The following is a 25083-nucleotide window of genomic DNA, read 5'->3' as shown; positions in this document are numbered from 1 at the left end:
GATTTTAATTGAGTGTAATTGATCCTAAGTGGGTGCCGAGGTCTGGGGGAAACTCAGGCTGATGCTCTGATACAGTGTATTCCACTCTGAGGATACTACGACTCACTTTGTTGTGAGAGCTTCATAACAGCACGGAGAAATGAGCGGGCTAAGGCAGCGAGCAGGAAATGATCTGAAGTGCAGAAACCGCACTGCTGGGGCAGTTATTTGCGTGTGCTGCTGAAGGCTTTTGTTTGTCACGGTGGAAAAAAAAGAGAGATGAAAAACAGAACCACCCCCTGCTGCTTCCTCCCCACCTTTCTGAAGGCATTTGGCTCATTCTGATGGCAAGCAAGAACGGAATGGGGTTGCAAGTACTGCTGCAAACCTTCACGCCGTGTCATAAGCATGTGTGTCTGCTTGGCACAGCTTCAAGAACCCAAACAAATTCATTTCCTTCTGAAGGACCTGGCCGTGCATTGAGTCTGACTCCACGTGAAAATTGTAATCGTGTTTTCTATGAACTTTCACTGAACCCAAGCCGTAGTTCTCCTAGTTTCCATCTCCACCGCTCGCAGTTGTAGACAAATCCTTCTGTCAGACAGAGCTCTGTGCAGAGGTCTGACCTGATGAAGCCCACGTGCAGAGATGAGTACGCCAGGCCAGGATGTGCAGCTGGTGCACAGATACAGGCTGTGTGCTCTTCTGCTACACACCGAGTCCTGCGCGCTCCTTCCTGCTTCAAGACATGCCAAGAGTGGGAGATCAGGATTTCATCCAACTTGCTGAACTGGAATCTTGCTGTTCCCAGAGGCAAATTGAACCTAACAGGCTTCCCTGTAATGCTTTTCCTAAAACGCTGTATGGTAACTGAGGAATAATGAAGAAGCTGAAGAGTTCTGTCAAGAATTGTCTCCAAAAGTGGCAGAAGCAGAACCGCTCTTAAACCCTTTGCTTCGCAGTGCAAAAATGGCCCAAGAAGGATTTGCTTTTTAAACACTTTCTGAGTGTTATGGAATGTTGTGTTTTAAAGTATTTCTCCTGAAGCTGAGATCTGAACTGAGCTGAATCAGTTCTGCAAATGAAGCGCATGTGGGTGGGTGGGAGGTCCATTGGGATTTGAATTGGACGCGACCTTAAACATATAGATTATAGCTGATGTCGATCCTGAATCAAAAGAAATGCCAGTTCAATCCCCTCCCATCCCAGCTTTCTTCCTACTCCTTGAGACCTATTTCAGTAATAACGCTTGTTGTTTCCCTCTGAGTTACTGTGTGCTGGTATTGTTCTTATCTATATGTTCCCCTGATTACACAGCTGTGTGCTGAGCCTGTCATCGCTATTGTGGTTCTATTATGTGCTTAATTATTTCTCGGTGGGCTGCCAGAGCTGCTAATGATGCTGCATCAACTGCTGCTGTTGTGAGAGCTGAGGCTGCGTGTTAACTTCCACAGAGTGTAACTAAAGGCAGTGTCTGTATGGACAGAGCAATGTGGGTCAGTGTGTTCTCAGGATTCACTTTGTTGAGGCACTGCCAGAGCAGGGGGGTTTTGCATCATGTTAATGATGTGCTCCATGAGGGACCTCTGAGTCTCCTGTACTTCTACAGTGAGCATCTTCTTAGTAGCTTTTGGTTTGTGCACTGCATGTAGATTGAGAGCTGCTCCTTCAGTGTGACTGTGATGATGAGGAAATTCATCCCAGTTCTCCAGAGCCTAGCATCGATTGCTCTGCTTTTCTCTGGTCTAATTGTAGCACATCAAACCAGAAGAAATGCCAAATGCTCACAGCACGTGCTCTATCTTGCACAAGAGGTACCCGCAAATAGTCCCTTGTGTTTTGAACCTGTTCTTTTTGCCGTTGTTCAGAGTTGCTGTGGCAGAGTGGTCCTTTGGGGGTTTTAAAACCAGACTCCTTTAAGATGGAGAATTGGAACGGCTTCTTTAACGTGGAGTGGCTTCTTTAACATGGAGATGTACCCTCTGGGATATAACACAACAGTAACACTGACCCAGGGTGGCCTTTTCAACTCAAGCCATCTCTGCAGGCACCATCTCAGAAGTGTGACAAATCCTCAATCCCACATAGACCGTGGAAGAATAGGTTTGCTAAATATCATCCCTCGCGTGTCTGTCCCTGTGTGAAATGTGTGTTGTGCTTGAGATCACTTTCAAATGGCTTCCTCAAAGATCGGAAAAAAAGAAGTAGATGTATTGAGATGCAGGGCTCAAAAAGCCATTGTGTCATGCAGTCATCTCATCCTGGTTCAGCTCACAGGTTAATACTGCAGTCACTGGGCTGTGTTTCTAACCACCCCAGGGCACTGCCCTGCAGTGAGAGAGCAATGAAAGCCCTTTAGGTGTCACTGAAGCTGTAACAGACTGAATTTGCCACTGTAATTTCAAGAGACAATGAGAATTTACAGGGAATTCTGCATAAGCACTGGACAAAAATGTTTTCTTCTCCCATTAGGCAGCTCTCTAGCATTCATCAGTTCAGGTGGAGCTCTTGCTCTAGTTGGCACGTAAAGGTTATTCCTTAATGTACCGTGTTTGTTAATTTTGCCCCTGATAGTTTTATTCTTCTGCATTGTATATACCAGAAAGCAAAAGGATCCCAGGTTTGGTTATGCGGGACAGACTGCGAAGATACTTTGTCTGAGAATAAACAAGCTGAATGTTGTCTAAGAGATGTATAATTCACTGCAGAACTTCTCCTATCTGCCTCCTCCCATTTTTTCCTAGTTGCCTTGCAGCCATTCAGTGCCTGAGATGACAAAGGGATGGCCAGAGGCAGCTCAGCACAATATTGGTGTCAGAGGCTTCCTTGAGACCAGCTCTGGACACGGTATTTTTATTGAGAGCAGATTGTGCTTTAGTGAAATGAAAATCTCTTCTGTTTCTCACTTGGGCATCCCCCAGGCCTTCTGCCTTCCCACTTTCCCAGGTATGAGCCTGTCTGCTGTGCAGTGAGGATGATCCCAGGTTAAAGCCACCTGGTACTTTGGGCTGGAAATGTGTTTGTGGTGTTGCTCAGCACAGGAGTTTTCCTGCTGGAGGAGCAAAACAACAAGGCATGGACATGTTGCTTCTGGAAAAGCTCACAGCAAAGATCTTACGTGCTGAACGGGGCGAAGCTGTGCAATAGATGTTAATGGTGTTGTGCAGGCTGTGAGCAAAAGCTGCTGTCCAGAATTGCTGGGAAAGCTCAGCCAGTTTTACCAGGTACAGTTTAACTCTAGAATTAATTTCTTTACGTTACAGATATAATGTATTTATGTGTTGCAAATACAGTAAGTATAGATTAAGTATATGATAACAGGGCACACCTGTATGCAATTACTCATTCTGTACTAACCATGTATTCAAACGAGGTGCAACATGTGAATTTATATGTGTCTCAGGTACTTGTATACACAACATCCTGGTGTTTATAAACACGAGATGTTTATAGTTAATTACTGCCAAAATCACTAATCTGCTTGGCACCATTTGCCAACTACTGAGCCAGATAGGACTCTGGTATAGTTATGACTCAGTTCCTCTGGACCTTTAGGATCTGTGCTATCTTGTCTATCTTCATGTACCTCGCTACTGCTGTTCTCTCTCAGATTAGCATGTCTGCTAATAATAGAAACACATAAAAGAAATAGGGTAAGTATGCTGAAATCCACAAAGAAAAAGAGGGTTGCTGCTGGAAATCACCTTCGCTTGTTCTTGTCTCAGCAGTGGGACTGATGAGAAAAGCAAACCCAAAGCAGAACTCCTGCTCCTGTAGTTTGAGAAGAGGAAATTCTCACAGGAAACTTGCAGCACTTGAGAAAGGTCACGAAGCTGCCGGCAGCTGTGCACAGGAAGAGAATATCAACGTCTCTTGAACTTGAAAGCAAAACTTGATTTTAAAAGAGAACTAAATCAGCGGTGGATTGGCCGAGCTTACAGCTCAGTTTGTTGATATAAAAGTTGGTACGTAGAAGGGAAAGCACTGAGAGAGAGAGATGTTTCCCAGAGCTTTTATTTTTGAAGTGATACAAGAAGCCTCTCCGTGTGTTGTACGTTCGTGAAATAGATGTTTGTGAGATGAGGGGGGAAGGAAGGTGAGAGTGCAGTGAGGGTGGTTTGATATTGGCTTGGCTGCCCTGAATGTTGTTTCTGGATACCCTGAAGGGGAAAGCTGCGCCCTACCCCCTGCCCCAAGTGTTTGTGAAGCAAGGATAGCTAGTTTAAAGACTGTGTTACTGCGTGTGTCCTCCAGCCCAGGAAGGTGCTGGATGGGCAGCATCTGTTCAGGGCAGCTTAGCAAGAGCCATTTTAAAGGGAAAGAAAACTAAACGGAGTCATACTGACTGCTGGCAACAATGCAAGGCATGTCCAAGCAGGAAGCAGCTTTGTGTGCATGCAGAGGAGGGTGCTTTCGGGTCAGGTTTGCATTCTCTATGACCAGCAAAATGTTGGCTGCCTGTTCTCCACCACAAAGGTTGGGGAGGAGCCTGGATTTTACACAATGAAAGCGTTAGTAGTTGTTGATTTGTTTGGCTTTACATTTGATGCTGTATTTCCTTTTGGCCCCTCAATCCTCACCAAAGCTCCCTGTGACTGCACAGCTCAGTGTGGGCTGCGGGAGGTATCTGTGGGATGAAACACCCCCAGGACACCGAGCCAGCATGCTGATGTCTGCACGGTGCTATCTTTGAGAACAGTGTAGTTTCCCTTTGTGTGTATGTGGTTAAGCAGCCCAGAACAAATAAGCACTGCGTGGATTTTGAGACTAACTGAAATCTTTTACTGGAGGGCTTGGAAATGCCTGGGGCTGCTCCTGGAAACATGAGCATTACTTATACATCCATGGTGGGTACAAGTGGCTGCCGCACTGACAGGGATGGTTCCGCTTTTAGTGTTTAGCATAAAGCAGAAGTGCCTGAGAAGAAGCAGCCTGTCAAATGCCAGAGATCATTATGAATTTGCTGTTTAGTATAGGTTGGGCTGGAGAGCTGCCTAACTACCTTTTCTCCTTTGTTTAAAAGTGTGGCAGCAGCTTTGCCTCTGTAGGTCGTGTTTTGGGCTTGGCTCAGCTTGCCTTGCAACTGGGAGGAATGGGGAGGGAGAGAGAGGGGAAAAAAAACCAACAGGAATAAAGAGAAGACTATGAAGTCTCTTTATAGTCTCTCATCTTTTACTTGTTTCCAAGTTTCAGTGAAACTTATCACGTTATTTCATCACTTCTGTCCCAGGGGTTAGCTTCTCAACGCTCACTTAAATCTTACTGGGAAATCCAAATTCTGAGTTATAAATGTCCCCATAGAAAGTGATGGCGGTAGGACAGATATAGTCTTTAAAGGGTAAAGAAGGAAAGTAAGAAAGATTTATGAAAACAAGGGAGGGGTAGGCAAGCATTCACTGAAACTGTTCCTAATGAAACTAACTTTCTGTGGTTATTTTTATAATGGTCTTAGGGGTTGAGCACTGAGAAGAGTATGGGAAGGATGACTTATATGGATCGAGCTCTGCTCTAACATTTATTAAATATAGCTTCTTACAGCCGTGTGATGTTACGCAGGCTATGTTAGCTTGGTTTTTAGGAACAGCTTTTGTCCAGCTGGTTAGGGCAGTTTCAGTGGCAGCCACCAGCACAATGTGAACTGAGCCCACATGTCACACGTGGGGTTTACAGTTTGGGTGGCCCCATTTGAATGAGTCTCCCGTATATTTTCTTTTGTTTGCTTCTTGCCAGCATTTCTCTTTCAACACTTCATCTTGATGAAACACAGATTGGAAAACCTATGTACGTGTGTATATGTTAACATGTAGGTAGAAACATAGCCGTTGAAGTTAATTAAGATTAAATTACGGTATTTTAACAAGTAACACACAGGACTAGTTGAACAGGTTTAAATCAAAGAAGTCAATTTAATTGAGAGCAGATATGCAGCAATAGCAGCTCATAAAGCCAAGGTGTGTGAGCTCAGCTTCTGTGAGATACGCCAGGCTGACTTCTTTGCTTATTGTCTCTGGCTTGGCCTCCACGTTGCAATGATTGGATTTTGTTTGTTTGCTTTGCTAGAATAAGATGATGAGAGGCATGAGGAAAGTAGGAGCACCGCAGAACAGAGCCTGAATATCAGCAGCGTATTAAAAAGGACCAGTTGTTTGGTGTCTGTGCTCAAATATTCTGCTCAAGTGTTTCTCCTCAGAAGCAGAATGCTTTCTCTTTTTATGCTCTGTTAGAAACATAAAACCCTGTTTTTTACATTACTTTGAAAACTGTCATTGAGTGTAATGTCTCTGTTGCCTGGCCTAACTTGGTCTGCAGCCCTGTGTCCAGCCCTGTGGGGCTCAGCACAAGCAGCTTTGCAGACTGTCACACTACTTGTTAGCTTAGTACCAGCAGGGCCTTAATGATTTGGGGATGTAACACGGTTAAAGTCTATATATAGCTGGGGACCAAGGCCAAATTTTCCCCTTCCTCCTGTGTGGGTTGTCCCACAAAAACCAGAGCAAAGTCACTTGTCACTACAGCATCTGCTGAAGTCATAGAATAATTAAGGCTGGAAAAGACCACTAAGATCACTGAGTCCAACTGCCAACCCATGCCCACCAACCCACATTTCTCAGTGCCACATCCACAGATACTGAATGCCCCCAGGGACACCGTCTCCCTGGGCAGTCAGTGCCAGTGCATCGCCACTCCTTCTGAGAAGAAATGTTTCCTAAGATCCAACCGGGACCTGCCGTGGTGCAGCTTGAGGCCATCACCTCCCATCCTAGTCGCTTTCTGCTCTGTGATGCCTTACTGAAAACCAGGGGGCGTAAATTAAAATGCCAAAAGCCTTCTGGGAATCTGCTTGTGAGACTTGGAAAGCCAAGAGTGCCCTTAAGACTATTTTTAAGTAACTCAGTTTTCTACTTTATTCTAGAATTCAAACCACATTCTGCTTGAACATTTACAACCCTGAGGTGCCTTACAAATACTTTTCACAATCATTCAGAAATGGACAGTTTCAAGGGCTTATTGCTGGAGTAATTTAACAGCCACGCTGTGAAAATGGGAAGGTAAGCAGCCCAACAGAAGGTACGGTAGCCAAAACTCTTATCTGACGGCTTTGAGAATTGCATCAACTTCCCTTCAATAACGAACCTTATTTATAAAGTCACGGACAATACAAAAAGGAAGTTTGTGAGATCAAAGTTTCAATGTGTTGTTTTTCTGCTTCTGTTTAGAGAACTGGTGTTGGTTCGCATGTATCTGCGCCCCTCTCCTCACTGCTGAGCACAGCACTTGGTGATAGTTTTGAACGTGCTTTAAAAGCTGTTACAGAAGATAAACATTGTGCAAAACTTCCCAGAACGCAAATGCTCTGCTTCATTAATTCCCATCCGCACCGTTTGTTAGAGTGCAGCTCCTCTGCATGGCTTGAAGTTCAAATTCGATGTACTGAAAATTAATACATAACGAGAAACTTCTGTCACAATCAGCATAAACTGATCGAAACAACCCCCAAAGCGCCTGTGCATGTTCCCGTGCCTTCATTTTGACAAAAGCTTTAAAAATATGGACCAACCTTAGTCTTCCAACAGCAGTTTGAGGAGAAGAGATGGTGTTTTTTTTGGCAATGCATAGAACAGTCTTTTCTTTGTCTTTCTTTTTCTTTTCTTTTTTCCAAAACATGCGCTGCACGTATTGAATTCCCAGACGCACGTTGTGAAGGCAGCAGCCACTGGTGAAGTTTCTTCCTCTACTGCAAACAGCTGAGATCTTCTCACAAGACAAGCTGGGATGTTTTGGTCATATGCGTTGCTAGAGAAAGAGAAAAAACATAGCGGGTATATGACTTCTGTAGTCTATATAACATATGCACATGTATAGTGTGAGTGTATGTATATATATGAATATAAATATTTACATATATAGCACATATTTTTCTATAAATGTATGTTTTTACAGTAAGGTGGGTTTTTTTAGTAATACAGCGAGCCCTATGAGTGTTTTCTTCCACAGAAGCAAAGAGCTAATCAGGAGAGGAAATAGAAGCCAATTACCCCACCCACCTCTGAAGCCTCTGCTGAAGGCATTTATCGTCATGTTTCTCAACTTGCTTTGGGTTTTTTTGTGCAAGATGAAAAGATGCAAGATAGGCATTGTATATCTAAATGCTATTATGTAGCAATGAAAACTAAAGGTCAAAGGACTTGTAGCAAAACTTTGTTTCAGGAAGTGTTTACAGATCATTAAATAAAGCAGACAGGTTTGGATACTACCTGAATGCAGTTCCACAGTCAGTATTTGGACAGAGGTCCCCTGTTTGACCCAAACCAGCTGGTGTATCTCAGCTTCCCAGGGCTACATATGTAAGTAAAATCATGTGAGCAAGCACAGTATATGGAGGCGTTCATAGCTGATAGTCACATTTAAGTTAGATTTCTTTCCTGCAATTAATCTCCAGTTCCTCATTCTTCTTCCCACCTCCAGCTGAGGAGCGTTTTAGGATGACGCTGAGGGGAAGGTGGCAGATAGATACCCTCCATGGGACACTCTCCAGCAGCAGCAATAGCCTCTCAGATCCCTCTTAGTCTCTTAGTGAAATCAAGAGGTTGGAAGGAATGCAATCTGAAGGGAACAGGGCTGTCTTGGTGTTCTCAGGTGGATGTGATACTGCAGTGCTTAACGTTTATTGTTATATGAAAAGCTGGAGAAGCCTTTAGTCAGTTTTCTGTTGAGAACAAGACACTTTGTGTTGGTGGGCAGATTTCTCTGCTTCTGAGGTCTTTGTGCAGACATAGAGAGCTTGTCTGGTAGCAGGGCAGAGGCCTATTTAGAAGACGATGGTCTAACTGGTTTCCTATTTGTTCCATCTAACAGCTGAGCAGAGATGGTTCGATCCATATATCCATATTCCAACCCTGCCAGCAAACCTGGCGATAACAAACAGTCTCAATGGCTGTTTTTGCTGAGGCTTTAACCTCACTTAGCTGCCTTTTTTTCACGTGTCACCACACAGACAACGCGGAGGGCCTTTAAAGCAGGTACACAGACTGTGCGTATTGTAACCGTTACGGACGTGCTGTTTTCCCGGTCAAACTCCCGCCATCCCCGCCTCAACGAGGCGCTCCGTCCGCCCGGCCCCGCGCTGTTTACGGCCGGCGCTGTGCCGACGGCGGCCGCGGCCCTCCCGCCCCGCTCTTCCGGCCCGTTATCGGCCGCCGTCAGGGGGCGGCCTTCCCGGCAGCGGAACGGCGCCGGGCGCGAGTACCGCGCCATCGCCCGGCAGCCAATGGCGTGGGGCCGGCAGCGATTCAAACGGCCCCTCCCCGCCAATCGGCGCGCTTGGCGCCGGGAAGGGGCGGGCCCGTGGGACGGACCGTCGCGCGGCCCTAACCGTCGCTCAGGGCGGTCGTTCCCGCGGCTGAGGAGCACCGCGCTCGGGGCCGGGTCCCGCCGCACCGCGGAGCCGCCTCCTGCCAGTCCCGCTGGGGGCGGGCGCCAGGTAAGGGATCGGCGGCCCCGGGGCCGGCACCGAGCGGGACACACCCCCCCCCTCCGCGGCCTGCCCGGCGAGGAGCGGCTCCGGCCAATCGCCGCCTGCGGGCCGCGGCCCCGCGGAGGCCCCGCTAGGGCGGCGGAAGGGTGGGCGGGCGGACGGCCGCGCGGGGTGGGCCCGGGGGGGGGGGGCTGCGCTCCTCGCTTCGATCGGGCCGCCGGGGCACCCGCTCCTCGGGGCCGAGCCGCATGGAGGTGTGTCTCGCCTCCGCCGGGCCGGCCGCGGCCCCTCCCTTCCCCTGCGGCGGGGGCCCCGCGCCAGGCCCGGGCCCGGAGGGCGGAGCGTGCGGAGCCTGCGGCCTCTCCGCCCCTCGAGCGGCTCCCTTCCTGTCAACACGGTGCTGCGGCCGCACGGGGGGACCTCGCCGTGAGGGCTCGCTCTTTCCGGCGGAGCGCTGCCCGAAGGGAGAGATTCGTTACCCTTGTGCTTTTGTTTTGTGTTGTTCTGTTTTGCTTGCAACTTTGTGTTCCATTTCTTACGAGCTGACTTCTTCCTATTTATAATTTTCAGTACCGTGCCTTTCCGTATGCTTTGTGAGAGCATCCTTAAGGAGGAGGAGGATGTATGGCTGCCCAGGGCAGCGGGCACCTGTGTATCTATCTGTATAGTGCAGCATTCCTTGTATGAAGTAGTTTGCATTGTGAGCCAACTTGGAGTTGTATTTAGAAACCCTTTGGATTTAAACAGTTCCTATTGGACTGCGGTGAATGGTGGGCTGATGCCCGCACTGAAAGTTGGCAGGAATGTGTGTTGAGCTTGAAGGAATGGTGATTAAAAACGTAACTTCTAAGGTGCCTGTTTTTGGGGGTTGGTTTTCTTTGGTAGTTTCGTTTTTCAGGTGTCCTGTTGTGGTTTTTTTTATGCTGGCAGCGATTTTTGCTGCCTGAGCAGATGAAGGCTGCCTTTAAAAGGTGTAGGTCTTTTTGAAGTGGGATATATGGAATGAGGATCCCAGATCTCCCTCAATGAGATACGCCGGCATAGGAGAAGGTAGTAGTTTTTTGACAGAATAACTTGTAATAGGTTTTGTTATTGCTTCAGCCTTGTTATGATGTTTTAATATTAAAGGGAAAACAAGGTCTTCCCATTACTAATATTCTTCATTGTTTTCAAATCACCAAATAGCACTTAGGCAGTTAAAATACTTACTAGCCCGTATCACTGAGATCTACCTCAGGCTGAATAACTTCACTGTTTTTCACTTTCATCTCCTTCAGCCACATATTCTAACTTCTGCGCTGCTGGAGAGCAAGGCTGGAGGAGGTGAAGGTCGTTCTACTTGGGAAAATAATTGCATGTCTTTGATAAGAACGCTGTGAAAATGCGTTTCTCTTTTTTGAAAGGAATTAAGAACCAAAGGTTCCATTCTTCATAGGTTTTGCTGTAGGATCTGGTAGCTGAGTCCTGGTCGGACTCTGAGTTTACAGATGGTGCCTGAGATGTTAATGGTGAAGAGAAGAAACAGTAGGCTGAGGTATAGGAGCTACAGAAGCAAAGAGGGCATAGGTCAGGTTAGGACATCTGGTAAAAGCTGTGGCTGGGCTTGGTATGCAGGTCTGCAGCTTTGTGTTTGGAAGAGGAGGAGGAAAGTGGCATTGAGCGAGTGTGGTGGATGAACAGCAGTTGGCATGGATACTGAACTGACTTCTGGGGGAGCAAACCAAACAGGGAGACAGTGTGGCACTGGGGTTGTGACAGACGTAGTGGAGAACTCTTAAGGTTGTGTAGGTGGTCATTTTCCTAATTAGCAAGTGGCAGTGAAATTGAATGGTTAAGCTTAATCTTCTCACTCCTTCAAATGTTATACAGCAAAGGAGATGGACAGATCCTTCTGTTGTGAAGCAGGCAGCAACACTAGCAATAAAATCCATTCGGGACAATTTTGCTGAGGCTTTTGTTTTCTTCTTTCTATCTTGGAGAACTACATATGTAAAATGCAACAGCAGCATTAGGAAAAGGCAATTAAAGCTGATGGAGCAGCCTGGCTTGGCTCTGTCCCTTACTGTGCTAGGCGATCTGATTGCATATTAACAGTAGTTTTTCTCTTTTGCCAAAGACCCTGAATTTCTGCTGCAGGTTAGTTAATGTGTGATGTGTAAGTATCTTGTTAAATATTTGTTTCAATCTCCTTGTGTGGCTTCACGATTACAGCAAACAAGTTAAAATGCTTTGAAACAAAACTTGCTGATTTTTCCTATTCCAAGTTGTAGTGTTCATCAATACAAATGGTGACAGCATGTAAGTTTCCATGTGTTTTACCACAGACTTTTAAAACACCCTGACTCTATATATTGAGATGTGAGACAGAACTTCAGGTGATGTCAATATCTTTTACTGTGGTTACTAATAATTAACTTGTTTTCTAGGTATTGCTTTTGGAAAATGCCAAACCGGAAGTATGCTGATGGCGAGGTGGTGATGGGTCGTTGGCCAGGAAGTGTCCTGTACTATGAAGTGCAAGTGACTAGTTATGATGATGCCTCTCATCTTTATACTGTGAAGTACAAAGATGGTACTGAACTTGCTCTGAAGGAAAGTGATATAAAGGTGAGTGTGCCTTTGTGTGAATAGCAGTATTTCTAACAGAAAACCATGTTATTTGGTAATGTAGGTAAGAATGCATCTTAGAAACAGGTAGTCTTTAGCTATCTTCAAAAGCTGGTGCTAAATAATAGATCTTACCTGTGTGACATCTCATAAGACATTCAGTATGCTGATTGTACTTATAAAGAGGCCCCATTGTGTTCTTTATGCTGAAAAAGCAGCAGTATGCTTAGGGGGGAAAAAAGTGTTGTCTTTCAGGAGTGCTACAGCACGATTGTTCATAAAAAAATATGGGAAACTGTTCATCACAGCCTGAAACCTCGGATTAAACCACCTGAGGCAAGTGTTGGGTCAGCTACGGGAGCACAGGGGAATGTGTGCTCCTGGAAAGGGTGGAGCTTGACTCCACCTCTCCTAGATTTCATTTAAGGGCTGACCACTACTAAGATAATATCTCTTTCTGGAGATTGCTCCTTTGTGGAGTTCTGGTGGCAAGCCTCAACATTTTCCATCTTGACTGAAGGCCTCAGAGTTGGTGAGTTTTTCCTATAGATACCCTCTGGCTATCTATTTACAACTAGTATTATTCTAACTATACATAACTATTCTTGCATTATTCCCACTGTACAGTTGTGTATAAAGCTGGTAATTGGAGACTTGGTATTAGTTTATAGGAACTGTATCTTTTTGGCAGTGGTGTACATGACTGGCTTTTTATTCTGGGACAAAATGTTTCTACCTTGAACTACAGACATTTGTCCATTGCTTTATATCTAGCTTGTTTACTTTGTGCTCGCGGGTCAGCTAACTCAAGCTGAAAAATTACCTTCCTTTGTAGTAAAGCATTTGTGTCTTATAAAAGTCATGTGTAAATTCTGAATCGGAAGGCTAGGATTGCAGACTTAGCAGAGAAATGAACATGTCTACTTGCAGGGAAATTTTATGATGGCAGTTTTCACATATAATTTAATGATTTCGTTGACTTTTTTTATGTTGATACAAGCTATACTGCCTTTTGCAGATTGTTACACCTTGACGTGCCAGATGTACAGATAAAGCCAAGTAAATGAAATGGTAGGCTTTCTTTTAAGCCTTGTGCTTAAGAGGATGTTAGGCTTATGAGCTCGGTGCTCACATTGGTGGCTTCCTGATTCCTATAGCTTTGGCAGGAATCGTCTTCGGTTGAACTTGGGGCAAGATTATTTGGGTGTTACCTGCAAAATGAGTATGCTGTAATTGCACTTTGTTAACCAGTTTTGTACAGCATCAGTAAAGAAATAGGAGACAGTTGTGTGAAACTGTGCCAGAGACGTTGTCCCAAAAAACCACAAATTTTCTACAGCTGTTTTGAATGTTGAAGGTAAGATATTGCTTTTTTTTCTCCTCTGTCTGCTAGTTACAATCATCATTCAAGCAAAGGAAAGGCCAGTCTTCTTCAAGCTCTCCTTCCAGAAGAAGCAGAAGCAGATCTCGATCCAGATCTCCTGGTCGGCCAGCAAAAGGCAGACGTCGCTCTTCTTCCCATAGCAGAGAGCATAAAGATGACAAAAAGAAAATTATTCAGGACGCCAATTTAGCTCTACCGGTATTGCTTTGCTTGTTTTCAGTTGCAACTTTTTGTTGTGTTTTTGCCAGTTGTGTTTTAATGCATACAGGGATTGTTATTGGAAGAGCTAAGTGTACTTCATATTCCCCGAGCAGCATAATTAGCTGCAAGAAGGGCATCGCAGAAACACCTTGCTCCTTAGGAAATAGGCTTTGTAGCTTGCCAGTTGAGAGGAGGTTATGGAAATGTATTTTATGTTCTGCTTGAATGTGGTGGTGCTGTGAAGTTCTCGGATTAAATGCTTGGGCTTAGTTTAGTAAATTACTTATTCTGAAAGCATCCTTTGGCACCGTGAAATTACTGTGGTTTCTGTTTTGCAGTGAACTGCTTTTAGCTGTGTGACCAATAGCCTGTGGACCGTATGCTCACTTTTAGCTTGTAGCCAGCAGTTACACTTAACTTTGGACAAAAAGGTTAAAATATTTGTTACGTTCTTCTCCTGGCTTTTAATTGAGGAGTCGGATCCATCTGTTGGGTGTGGGTTTTCCTGTTTGTATTTTGAAAAGAATTTACTTCTTCGGGTGCTGTTTAATAGAAAATCAAACTTTCACAGTCCTGCAGAGCAGAGTCATATGTAGGACACTGAAATTTCCTCTGCTTTCACAAATAGAATTACTAAATATACGTGTACTTTGTACTTGGCACTTCCTACTGATGAGTTAAAAAACAGAATAGCTTCCATGTTACCTCTTAATTTCACTGTTTAATTTAAGAAAAGAACGGTTTTGTTTGGTTTTCCCCCCCTAATTTGAATGGGTTTTTCACCTTTCTTTTTTGAGCTGAAACTGTGCATATTTGGGGTTTTGAACCCACTTAGTTTCACACAGAGAAGACAACAGTTGCAGTTGGAATGAATTAGATTGTTCGTGTTTTTAGTTCTTCATAATATACTCACATTTAACGGAGATAGTTTTATCTTTCTGGAAATGCTGTGTTTCTTTTAACCAGAAACCAAGTGAGAACAACACCAGAAGGTACAACGGTGAACCTGACAGTACAGAAAGAAACGACACATCCAGCAAACTCTTGGAGGTATGACAACAGACAATATTGTTGTGCATCTTAGTTTTGTGTTGTGTTCTATCTTAGCTTAGAAATCCCAAGGAACAGGCAATACAGTTATCGAGGAGAAATTAGAATGCAACATAGAAAATACATTTACTGTTCAGCTGACTAGAGTTCAGGGGAGAGAAGTTGTCAGAAGGTAAAGAGCTGGTTAGAGCTGCGTGAGATAGATTTTTCTTGTTTGTTTTCTCATCAGGCCTTCACTTGTTCCTTGTGTTCTACTGGCTTTTGGAGAGCTTTTGTTTAAGAGCTGTGTCGAAGTAGAACACATATGGTTGTTGATTTTTATTCTTTTTAAAACATGAATAATGTCCTAAACTATCACAGCAAAATAAATTAAGATTGCTAGGATTCTGTATTTTGTTTCTAAATGCTTTCTCATCATTAGCAGCAAAAATTGAAACCAGACATGGAAGTGGAGCGTGTGCTCGATCAGTACAGCCTGCGTTCAAGAAGAGAAGAAAAGAAAAAAGAAGAGATCTATTCAGAGAAAAAGATTTTTGAGACAATAAAAACTATGGAGAAACCGTCATCAAAAACAAAGGAACTGGAATTTGGTGGAAGATTTGGTACGTGTGCACATTCTGGTAACAGCTGAAAATGAGTAGTTCCTATTATTTTAATTATTGACTGTACTCTTGTGAAGAGCTAATCTTGTTTGTGGATCCTACTTGTGGACTCCAGAACCATATTGGTGCATCGAGTAGTCTCTAATGACATTGGCAGAAGTCAAAGAAAAGCCGTGTTGCGTATGGTGCTCTTGTGAAATACAGCGGAGGTCTTGCACAGTGAGATTTAAATGTTGCTTAAATTTTAGTAGGAAATAACTAATGAAGCTGTTCTGTTTTCAAGAGCTAGGTGCTTTCAATTCAAAACTGAAGTATTCTTTGTACAGTTTTTTGGGCAGTTTTAAAGGCACATGGTAGATGCAGTCCTTCAGTTTGCTTCATTGCCCTCTGTAGGGAGTGGGAGGTTTGTCTCTGTGTCCTATGATGTGACTGGGAGACTGCTGCTGCTTTGCTACAGGGTTAGAAAATGACCTCTTATTTCCTATTAATCAATATCTGTTGTTGGTAATGAAATGAGTTTTTTATTTTCCACGTTTATCTTCTAATATTACATGATGTCTCTTTACAGGGACCTTTGTGCTGATGCTTCTCCTGCCTGCTACTGTATTGTACTTACTGTTAATGTGCAAACAAGATGATCCCAGCCTTCTGAACTTCCCTCCTCCTCTCCCAGCACTTGAAAGTCTTTGGGAAGCTAAAGTGTTTGGTGTCTTTCTCCTGTGGTTTTTCTTTCAAGCTCTGTTTTCCTTACTGCCGATAGGAAAGGTAAGCTGGTCAGCAGGAATTGGGTCTTTGTGGGTAATTCATTTGTGGTTCAGACCGAAGGGAGGGCTGTGCCTGTAATACAGTGATGTTGAAAGTAGATTAATTCCTTTGGTTAATACTGATTTTTGTTAAGTTTAAAATATCACAGTTTGTTAAGAATTTAATGTCAGTGCATTTCATAGTGCTACAGTGGAAAAGGCAGATTGCACAGTATAGGAGTTCAAATCAAAGTGTGGATAACATTTGCTTAATAGAAATCTAGAAGAATTTCAGTTATCTGACTTTTAAACCTGAAGACTCTTTGATATCCAGTGTTCTACTGATAACCAGTAGAAGAAATATTCCTTGCTTTACACTGCAACTTTCATTTCTGTAGAGTTGCTACTATTTACCCTAGCTGTACTGACCAGCTAAATGGTCTATCATACTCTTTGTGTGACTTGAGGGATACTGCCAGGTTATGAAAGAGTATTGGAATTAGTCAAACTGTTCTATACTTATGCATTTAACATTAGTGAAGCTTCTGTTTCCTTGATGCTGGTTAGGAAAAAATGCTTTTTATTTTAAACAGTTACCCTTTTCCTTTTGAGATCTAAGGTGTGCTTTTGAGAATGAAGTCTGGTCTTCAGATTTCCATGTGTCCAGCTGTTTAGTGGGGTTGAATATCTTTGTGCTGGAGACATCCTGGATTTTTCTTCTCTTCCTTTGCTCTTAAATAGTATTTAGTTGAAACTTCAGTACTTTCTCCTCCCTAGGTTGTGGAAGGCTTGCCTCTTTCGACTGGAAGGAAGCTGCAGTACCGGATCAATGGTAAGCATGTTGCAATTGCTCATTCAGAGGTTCAGTACACCTGCCAGATTTGTGGTACTCAGAACCACAAAGTAAAGATAACAAATGAAGAAGGATGCGCTCTATGGTTAGACCAGGTATCTGCAGTAACAGTGAGTCATGTTTATGCTGCCTGAAAACTTCTGCTTTTTGACTTCCGTATGTAGTAGTGGCGTAGTCCTACATTTATTTTTCAGCTTTTAGGAAAGGAAGGAAAGAAGCCATGTGGTTTGGATGGTTCCAGAAAGCCATTTTCTTGCTTCTTCAAAGGCTAATTCACAAAGCAACTTTGAAAACCTCTTTGAGAAAAGGACGATGATTAAGGCAACACGCAGAGGGCACTGAAAGGCAGGATATTTTGTTTGAACGTCAGGAAACACTTCTTAACTGTGAGAATGAGCACTGACAGAGAGGTGGAGGAATTTCCATCTTTGGAGGTCTTCAAAAGTTGTCTGGCTGGCTGTGGGCCTGGGCAACCTGATCTTGGTGGATCTGCTAAGCAGGTGGGCTGCACAAGTCGTCCCCTAGAGATCCCTGCCATACTCGCCCAGTCTGCAGTTCTGTGAAAGTGTTCATAGAAAATACTTGTGGAATATCTGTTTGCAGCTGCCACCTTTTATTTGTGCATCACTCTACTACTTGTGGTTTTGTATTCTCAAAGTACAAAACTTTTGTGCTTGGATTTTGACTTGACAGTTATTTTAATTACTGGTAGCTGAATCAAGGTACAAGATAATAGGAGGATAAATAAATACCTGTAGAAGAAAATGTTTCTTGAGCTGTTCCACAGAGGATTTCTGTAACCTCCTGCCATTATCCAGTATTGGTGGCACTGTCCACTGTTAGCATAGGATTTGAAATGGAATCCTATATTGTAAAAGTTGAGGAGTGCTCAGAGCATTCTGCTGTTTAATTTTTTGAAAAGGAGCAAAGGAAATGTCAGAACACAGATGGAATACCTAAGGTACACTGTGGTGCCCCAGAAATGTGAAGCCAAGAGCATGGGATGTGGAACAGATTATAGAGTTATAGATCATAGAATGGCTTGGGTTGGAAGGGACCTCAAGAATCACGAAGCTTCAATCCCCCCTGCCGCATGCAGGGCTGCCAACCTCCTTTAGTTAATACTCAACCAGGCTGCCCACGCCTCATCCAACCTGGCCTTGAACACCTCCAGGGACAGGGCATCCGCAACCTCTCCAGGCAGCCTTTGCCAGCACCTCACCTCACTGTTGGCAGAGAACTTCTCCCTGATATCAAACCTAAATTTTCCCTCCCTCGAAGCAAAAGTGTGGGAAGGCTGGACTGGGTAGTTTCTAAGAATGGTATTTTTCTTTTAGCTAATATGTTTTTCTTCTACATCCTTTAGGGTTTTATGCTTTTGTTTTGACTGCTGCAGCTATTGGAACCTTACTGTATTTTCAGTTTGAACTTCATTATTTGTACGATCACTTCATGCAGTTTGCAGTGTCAGCTGCAGTTTTTTCCATGGCATTGAGCATTTATTTGTATATTCGGTCTTTGAAAGCACCTGAGGAAGACCTAGCACCAGGTGGAAATTCTGGTGAGTTATAATTATTTCAGATAATATATTTATGTCTGTTTGCTGCAAGTTCACATTTATGAGTTAGGTTAGATTTAAGGTAGGTTGTTAGAATATCTTGACTTTTACTTTCTCCAGATGTAAAAGTAATGTTGCAAGTTGAATGGCGTTTTTTGTTTGCACACAGGTAGTGTAAAAATGCTTAATATTCTCTTTGGGTTATCTTGGATAGGTTAAGCCCCAGCAGGCAGCTAAATGCCATTCAGTCAAGTAGGGTTGTATTCCTGCAGTAGGATGAGAGAAAATTGGAAAACTCATGGGTTGAGATAAAGGCAGTTAACTGAAGAGGAAAAGAAAGACCAGATAAAATAAAACATAGCAAAAGCAGCATTTTAAAGGTAGCATTTCTTTTACTGCCCACTTGTATATCTAGTTAGTTGAGTTTTTAAAAGGCAGTTTTGATTCAGTCATCAAACTGCACATCTGGAAATTGTTAGATATATGCATGTCTTTGTAGGACAGCTGATATTGAGAAGTCAGTCAGCACTAAACATTAAACAGTGTGCTTAGAAAAGGGATCATAAAGTAACTTAAGGTGTTCATAGAACCTTTAGTATGTTGGAATGAAGTGTTTAGATATCCTTAGTTCTTTTGTCAGTGCAGCCTGCATATGTGTGGAATAATGATTATACTTTCTTTCTTCAGTGCATTTCTAGTCTTTAAGTGGCACAGTAACATTCTGCAGATGTTCTGCACACTGCTTTCCAGTAGCTAACTCAGCACAGGCTATTTAGAAATCAAGGCATTTCCTTCTTGGCCATCTTCTTTGATGGTTGGGTTGTTGTCATTGCTGAAGGAATTCTTATTCGCAGAGAAGAGTAAAGTAGTAGGAGAAGAGGTGGAATTAATTAGTGTAAGATCATTATGGCCGTGGAAGCAGTGAGAGCTTTGGGATAAAGCTGAAAACATGGACCAAAGTCAAAGAGAGATAAAACTACAGTAACTTCTGCAGTGTTTAGTCCTTCTAGTAGCTAAAATATTTGGACCTCTTAAAATACAAACCATTTAGGTTTTGCTTCATATTTTGCATATATTCTCTTACTCTTCTTCCCTCTCCCCCCCCAAATTTAAAGCTTTTTCAGTTATAATGAGAAAACTGTAATAGGGAGTAGCAAGTGCCTTATAGGGAGTGTAGTGATGGATGAAAGGGACAACAGTAGTGACAAGGAATCTGTCTCATCTTGCAGGATATCTCGTTTATGACTTCTTCACTGGACACGAATTAAACCCTCGTATTGGCAGTTTTGACCTGAAATACTTCTGTGAGTTGCGTCCGGGATTAATTGGCTGGGTGAGTCAATAAGCTGAGCTACTTCACATTTTCTTCTATGATCGGTGCTAAAGATACAATAAGTATTTAAAAACGGAAAAAGAAAATGCAGTTTTGTGTTGATAAAAATTTAAGGATCATTTCTGTTTACCTTAGGACAACTCCTACATTATAGCTTGTTTGCTTTGTGGGGAATGAAAACCCCTCTGAGAGTGCAAATATGCTGATTCTATGGCTTTGGAAAAGTCATTAGTACAAACTTGCTCATGAAACAGGATGTATTTTACGTCTTGAATATCAGTCAAAACCATCCTTATTAAAATGCTCTTTAGCATGATAGAAAAAAACAGTTGTTTGAGGAAAATTTATAATCATTTCATTCTAAATTAGGTTGTTATAAACTTGGCAATGCTCTTGGCTGAGATGAAGATATATAACCAAAGTATGCCATCGCTGTCAATGATACTTGTGAACAGCTTTCAGCTTCTGTATGTGGTGGATGCTCTTTGGAATGAGGTACAGTACAGTCTTCAGCTCTGTATTAACCTCAAGCTATTTCTAACTACGTTGTTTAGATAATGAAGCTTAGTAAATTCTTTATTCCTTCCTCATTTCTAGGAAGCTGTTTTGACTACAATGGATATTACCCATGATGGATTTGGATTCATGCTAGCATTTGGAGATCTGGTGTGGGTTCCCTTTGTCTACAGTCTGCAGGCCTTCTATTTAGTTGGACACCCTGTTGCAATTTCTTGGCCCGTTGCAGCTGCAATTACTATTCTGAACTGTAAGTTACAGTAAATGTTATTGTTACTGATAGAAATGATATAGTGGTCTTTTCAGATCATTGCCTGGTTCGTTTAATGTTGTATGCTTGTGGTGAGTCAGTCAGTTTATGAAATATGCTCTGGGTCAATGGAGTAGGCACCTCAGTACTGGGCTGCTTGTAGAGCTATCTACTGTGACATGTCACTTTACCTGGATTTCGGACTCAGTGCTACATAAACAAACAATAAGTCAGTTATAAACAGAAAGTAAGATGTGAAAGTGCAGCTTTTCCAAAATCTTAGAAGTTAGTCATTAACATGCTACAGCACATGTGACAGTTGTCCAGTAGCATCTCTAGCTTGTTAGAGCTCTGGGAACTGGAGAGTGTCTTCCTCAGAAACAGGATTGATTTCAGTGCAGTAAGAGTGACAAGCAGCATGTGAGAGCTTTTGTTGAAGAGCACAAAGAGGTAGAAAATACTGAAAATACAAAGTAAATAATATTTATTTCCAGGTGTTGGGTATTACATATTCCGTAGTGCAAATTCTCAGAAAAATAATTTCCGAAGGAATCCAGCAGATCCCAAATTGTCCTGTAAGTGCATCTTTTTATTTATTCAATTACTTCACCATGTCCCTTTGGACTCGTGACATGCATGTTTCTGTTGCTGTATTGACCGCAATGCTCCATTCACAGATCTGAAAGTTATACCCACTGCCACTGGAAAAGGACTTCTTGTCACAGGCTGGTGGGGGTTTGTGCGTCACCCCAATTACCTCGGTGATATCATCATGGCGCTTGCGTGGTCCCTACCCTGTGGTAAGTGCCTAAGCCAGAGGGAGATTCTATCTAAAATGGTTGTACATTTAGGGATCTCAGTTTGAAATGTTAATTGATAAGTGGGGTGATAAAAGGTTTCATTAAATTAATGGCAAATTTCTGAGTTGCAAGCTTGATGTGACATCTATTTCCTCTTAAATCTGATCCTTTGTATGTTAATAAGACTTGATATTTATTTCTCATGCTTTATCATTTAGTAATAGTGGGACTTGTTTGCTAACAAGTTCTTCCTTTTTCATTTTAAGGTTACTGCTGGTAACTGTAATGTTTTCAGAGGCTGTTTCTATACAGCTGGAAAATTCATGCAAGTTAGAAAAATGGCTTTAGGCTTCCCTTTTGCCTGAAGGAGTTTCCTTTTGATGCAGGAACACAAATGAACATGGCAGATGTTTCGAGGCAGAGCTACTCAACCCAATGGCACAGTTTGGCTTCTGCAGGTTGTGGGACATAGGGAGTTGTAGCAGAGTGGGTCTTTGATGAAGTAGTTAAGGCCCTGAGTATCAGCAGAGACCAGGAATGAAATGTATGCGTAGGGATTTGGGATTTTAAATTGAAAGTAGACAATATTGGCTAGCAAAAACACTTGTAGACAGTATGTTAGAAGAGGATTCCTGCATAAAAATGAGGAACTTGAATCCTCTCTTGGTAGCCACATGGTGGGAGTGGGTGCGCTCTGAGCAGAGGTAGTTACCATCCACACCCAAAACAGAAATCCTGGGCAGCTCAGAGCTGTGGTTTTGGTAGTCAAAGAGCTTCAACTTGTGCTAGGTTTGTATACACAGAGTGAAGTAGTGGGTTTTGAGACTGAATATAAAGCTTATTTGGGGAGGATAAAGAGGTGTTCCCACTCACACGTAAACGTCACATTATATGTGCACTGTCCTGTTGAATATTTGATGCTTTTTTTTCTGAGCAGAAGGTGCTTCAGCCTCTTAACAAGTTCACGTCACCACATGTTGCTCACAGCTAAAATGTTCAGAATTGTTCATGCATTCAAATTGATCTCTCACGCTTTATTTTACAGGTTTTAATCACATTTTGCCGTATTTCTATGTGATTTATTTCATCTGCTTGCTTGTTCATCGAGAAGCTCGCGATGAACATCATTGTAAGAAAAAATATGGTTTGGCCTGGGAAAGGTATTGTCAGCGTGTACCGTACCGCATATTTCCTTACATCTACTAGAGCACTCCGGATACCCGATCCACAGATTAAAATATACCTCTCACCTTTGCACTTGGTCTATTCGTTATCTAGGCTTTAAACATTAAATGTGACCAAACGATGGAGTGCTTCAACAGGTATTTACAAGTAATCCTAAACGCTTATGAGTTATGTGAACTGACTGTCTATGACCTCAATTTAAGAGAAAAAAGGTGAATTTTAAAAAGTCTTGGAGCCCTAATTTTTCAAGTTAAATTTTATCTAGAATTCTGAGTTTACATTTTATTTTATTCTTTTTTTTTTTTTTTTAAATTGCATTAATTAAGCACTGTGATGTAAAGTATATTATTTTCTTAATACAATAAATACAGGAGTTCCATCCAGTGAATTTTTTTGGCGTTAATTGTACCATCTAGCTTCAGATGTCTGACGGAGCTGTCTTGAGTGCAGAGAGCAGAGGCTCTGGGCAGCAATGCTGTGAGCGGAGGATTTGGCCCCCAGGTGGGCCCACACTCTCTGTGCTGTTGCCCTGTGGCCCCTGGCTCTGGGTAGTGGGATTTTTGGTCAGGAGGGCTCTTGAGTGGCCCCTCCTGACTTGTGCCTGACAGAGGGATGGATGGATGGGAACAAATGAGGGCACAAATATCCCCTCCATCCCATCTCCCCTTTCTTGAGGCAAGAGGGATGCTCGAGCTGCCCTGGCAGTGCCCCAGCCCCCCTGCAGGGGCTCAGACCCCTGAAGGTAGATGATACAAAGGCAGAGCTGTGGGAGCGATGAATTCTAATCTGGCATCTTAACAGCGAGCGCAGGAGTAGCAAAAGGTGCAGCATGTGCATATTTGACAGGAAAGAGTAAAATGACCACAGTTGGCTTATTCTGGTCTTTGTAAAATATGTCTTAATGTACCATAGCGTTTCCCAAGTGTGTATAATAAAGCTTCCAGGTTTTTTGCTGTACAGTGTTTGGGTTTGAAAACGCGCTAACTTTTCTAAGAACAAGGAGAAATTTTTAACTAAATCCATTTCCAGTCCTTATTTTTTTTTTTAATCTTAAAAGTGTTCATTTAATAAAGGGTTTTGTAAATTAATGTATTAATTCTCGGAACAATTGAAGTGTTCATTTAAATATCTGTATTGACAGATCTGCTATGAAAATGTGGTAAGTGCTCCTCTGTCCAAAGTGGGTTTTTTTTTTGTGGGGTTGGTTTTTTTCTCTTCCCAATTTGGCATTGCTACCTCATATGTAGGTTTTGCCTTTTGTACTGTTGCAGATAGAGATAATAGCTATTTTTTTGCTACTGCTATTTAAACCAACATTTTTTACATGAGCCTGTGGTTCAACTCAACCACGTTCTAATATATTTTTGTATATATTTGGGATTTCTGACTAATGTATGTGTTCTAGGCATTAGTTGTATTCTTTGTCTAACTGGCTGTAAATCGGATGCCACTTAAGTATTTTGCTTCATGAGTAGAGTAACTTTCTATTTTACTAAGATAACCTTGCATTAATGAACTAGAGCTAGCATTTAATTCCATCTTGACAAGGGTTAACTTTTCACATACTTCCTATGTGAGATTTATAGCACAACTTCTCCCCAAGGCTTATTAGAGCCAAATGTAGCAGGGAGGGAATTGCAGGTATGTCTGCAGTTGCTTGCAGGAAGTTTACTAACAGAAGAGAATGTTGCAATTGGTTAATTATGTTCAGTTCTTTTTAGGTATTGATGTAATTGAAATCCAGCATGTGATGGGGTTTTTGTTATTGATTAAAAACCCTCTATTTTGCACACATGCTTTTTTAATGACAATTGTACATGTAAAGTGTATATAATGTAGCTTGCTGAGCTTGACTGTGAGCGTCCTCAGAAAATCTGTATTTTGGTGTTGTAAGGAACATGTGGTAGGACAAGTATTCTGATTTCTGGGACAAATAGCAGTGCCTGTGACAACACTGAAGAGCATTCACTTGTGTGAAGGAGCAGATTAAACTGGGCTTTTTTATCTCCCTTTTTTAATGATTGCTTATTGGATTAGTAGGAATAGCAGTTGTTCAACTGCCCCGGCTTGCAGCTGGTGTTTTAAAATGTACTGAAGCTGGGGACAGTTTAACTCCTCAGCCCTTAAGCTCTGAGTTGCTACTGCCATCCCAGTTTTATCTGTTTCCCGCACAAGATTATTAAACCGTAATTCAGACCCTTTTCCTTTCAGAAATGGGTCTTGACCGATAACTTCAGTTTCATTTATGTGCTGAATTTGATGTGAATTTGATTTTGAAGTAACTGTTTTGAATACAAACAAGCATATAAGCTGAAATAAAGCTCTTGCTTAAAATTATGTAGTGCTTTTTATTTTTTGCCAGTTTAAGGTGTTGTCTGATAAAGAGTTTGCATTGATTCTTTTTAATAAGTATAGCCGTCTGTTTGCCAGAGTTCCTTTCTCATTGGTGGTTGTGGACTGAGTGCTATAATGTCATGGAAGAAAGACAGAGGTGAAGTGTGAGGGACAGACTGCAGCCCCCATTCCTCATTCCACTGTGCCTTTTGG

At 42.6% G+C, this 25083-nt stretch overlaps 1 protein-coding gene and 1 long non-coding RNA gene across 3 annotated transcripts; both read left to right on the top strand.

Annotated features, from left to right (window-relative positions):
* Positions 1 to 3898: 3898 nt before the first annotated feature.
* LOC140250811 (uncharacterized) lies at positions 3899 to 7792 on the top strand. Its single transcript, XR_011903285.1, has 3 exons — positions 3899 to 3944; positions 6893 to 7028; positions 7669 to 7792. It is a non-coding gene; the product is annotated as an uncharacterized lncRNA (long non-coding RNA).
* Positions 7793 to 9323: 1531 nt separating this feature from the next.
* On the top strand, positions 9324 to 24872 carry LBR (lamin B receptor). 2 transcript variants are annotated; one of them, XM_072333276.1, is made up of 14 exons: positions 9324 to 9460; positions 11881 to 12061; positions 13455 to 13643; positions 14613 to 14696; positions 15121 to 15298; positions 15867 to 16063; positions 16819 to 16873; positions 18261 to 18455; positions 19682 to 19785; positions 20155 to 20280; positions 20383 to 20551; positions 21046 to 21126; positions 21229 to 21351; positions 22397 to 24872. In XM_072333276.1, the coding sequence occupies exons 2-14, from the start codon at positions 11897 to 11899 to the stop codon at positions 22555 to 22557; spliced, it is 1827 nt and encodes a 608-aa protein (XP_072189377.1). In that variant the 5' UTR covers positions 9324 to 9460; positions 11881 to 11896; the 3' UTR covers positions 22558 to 24872. The 2 variants fall into 2 exon arrangements, with proteins under 2 accessions (XP_072189377.1, XP_072189376.1); XM_072333275.1 differs by having other exon boundaries at positions 15118 to 15298.
* The last annotated feature ends 211 nt before the right edge of the window (positions 24873 to 25083 follow it).

Source organism: Excalfactoria chinensis, chromosome 3 (assembly GCF_039878825.1).
Source record: "Excalfactoria chinensis isolate bCotChi1 chromosome 3, bCotChi1.hap2, whole genome shotgun sequence".
NCBI lineage: Eukaryota > Metazoa > Chordata > Aves > Galliformes > Phasianidae > Excalfactoria > Excalfactoria chinensis.
Note: the sequence above shows the minus strand (reverse complement) of the source record. Positions and strands in the feature narration are given on the sequence as shown.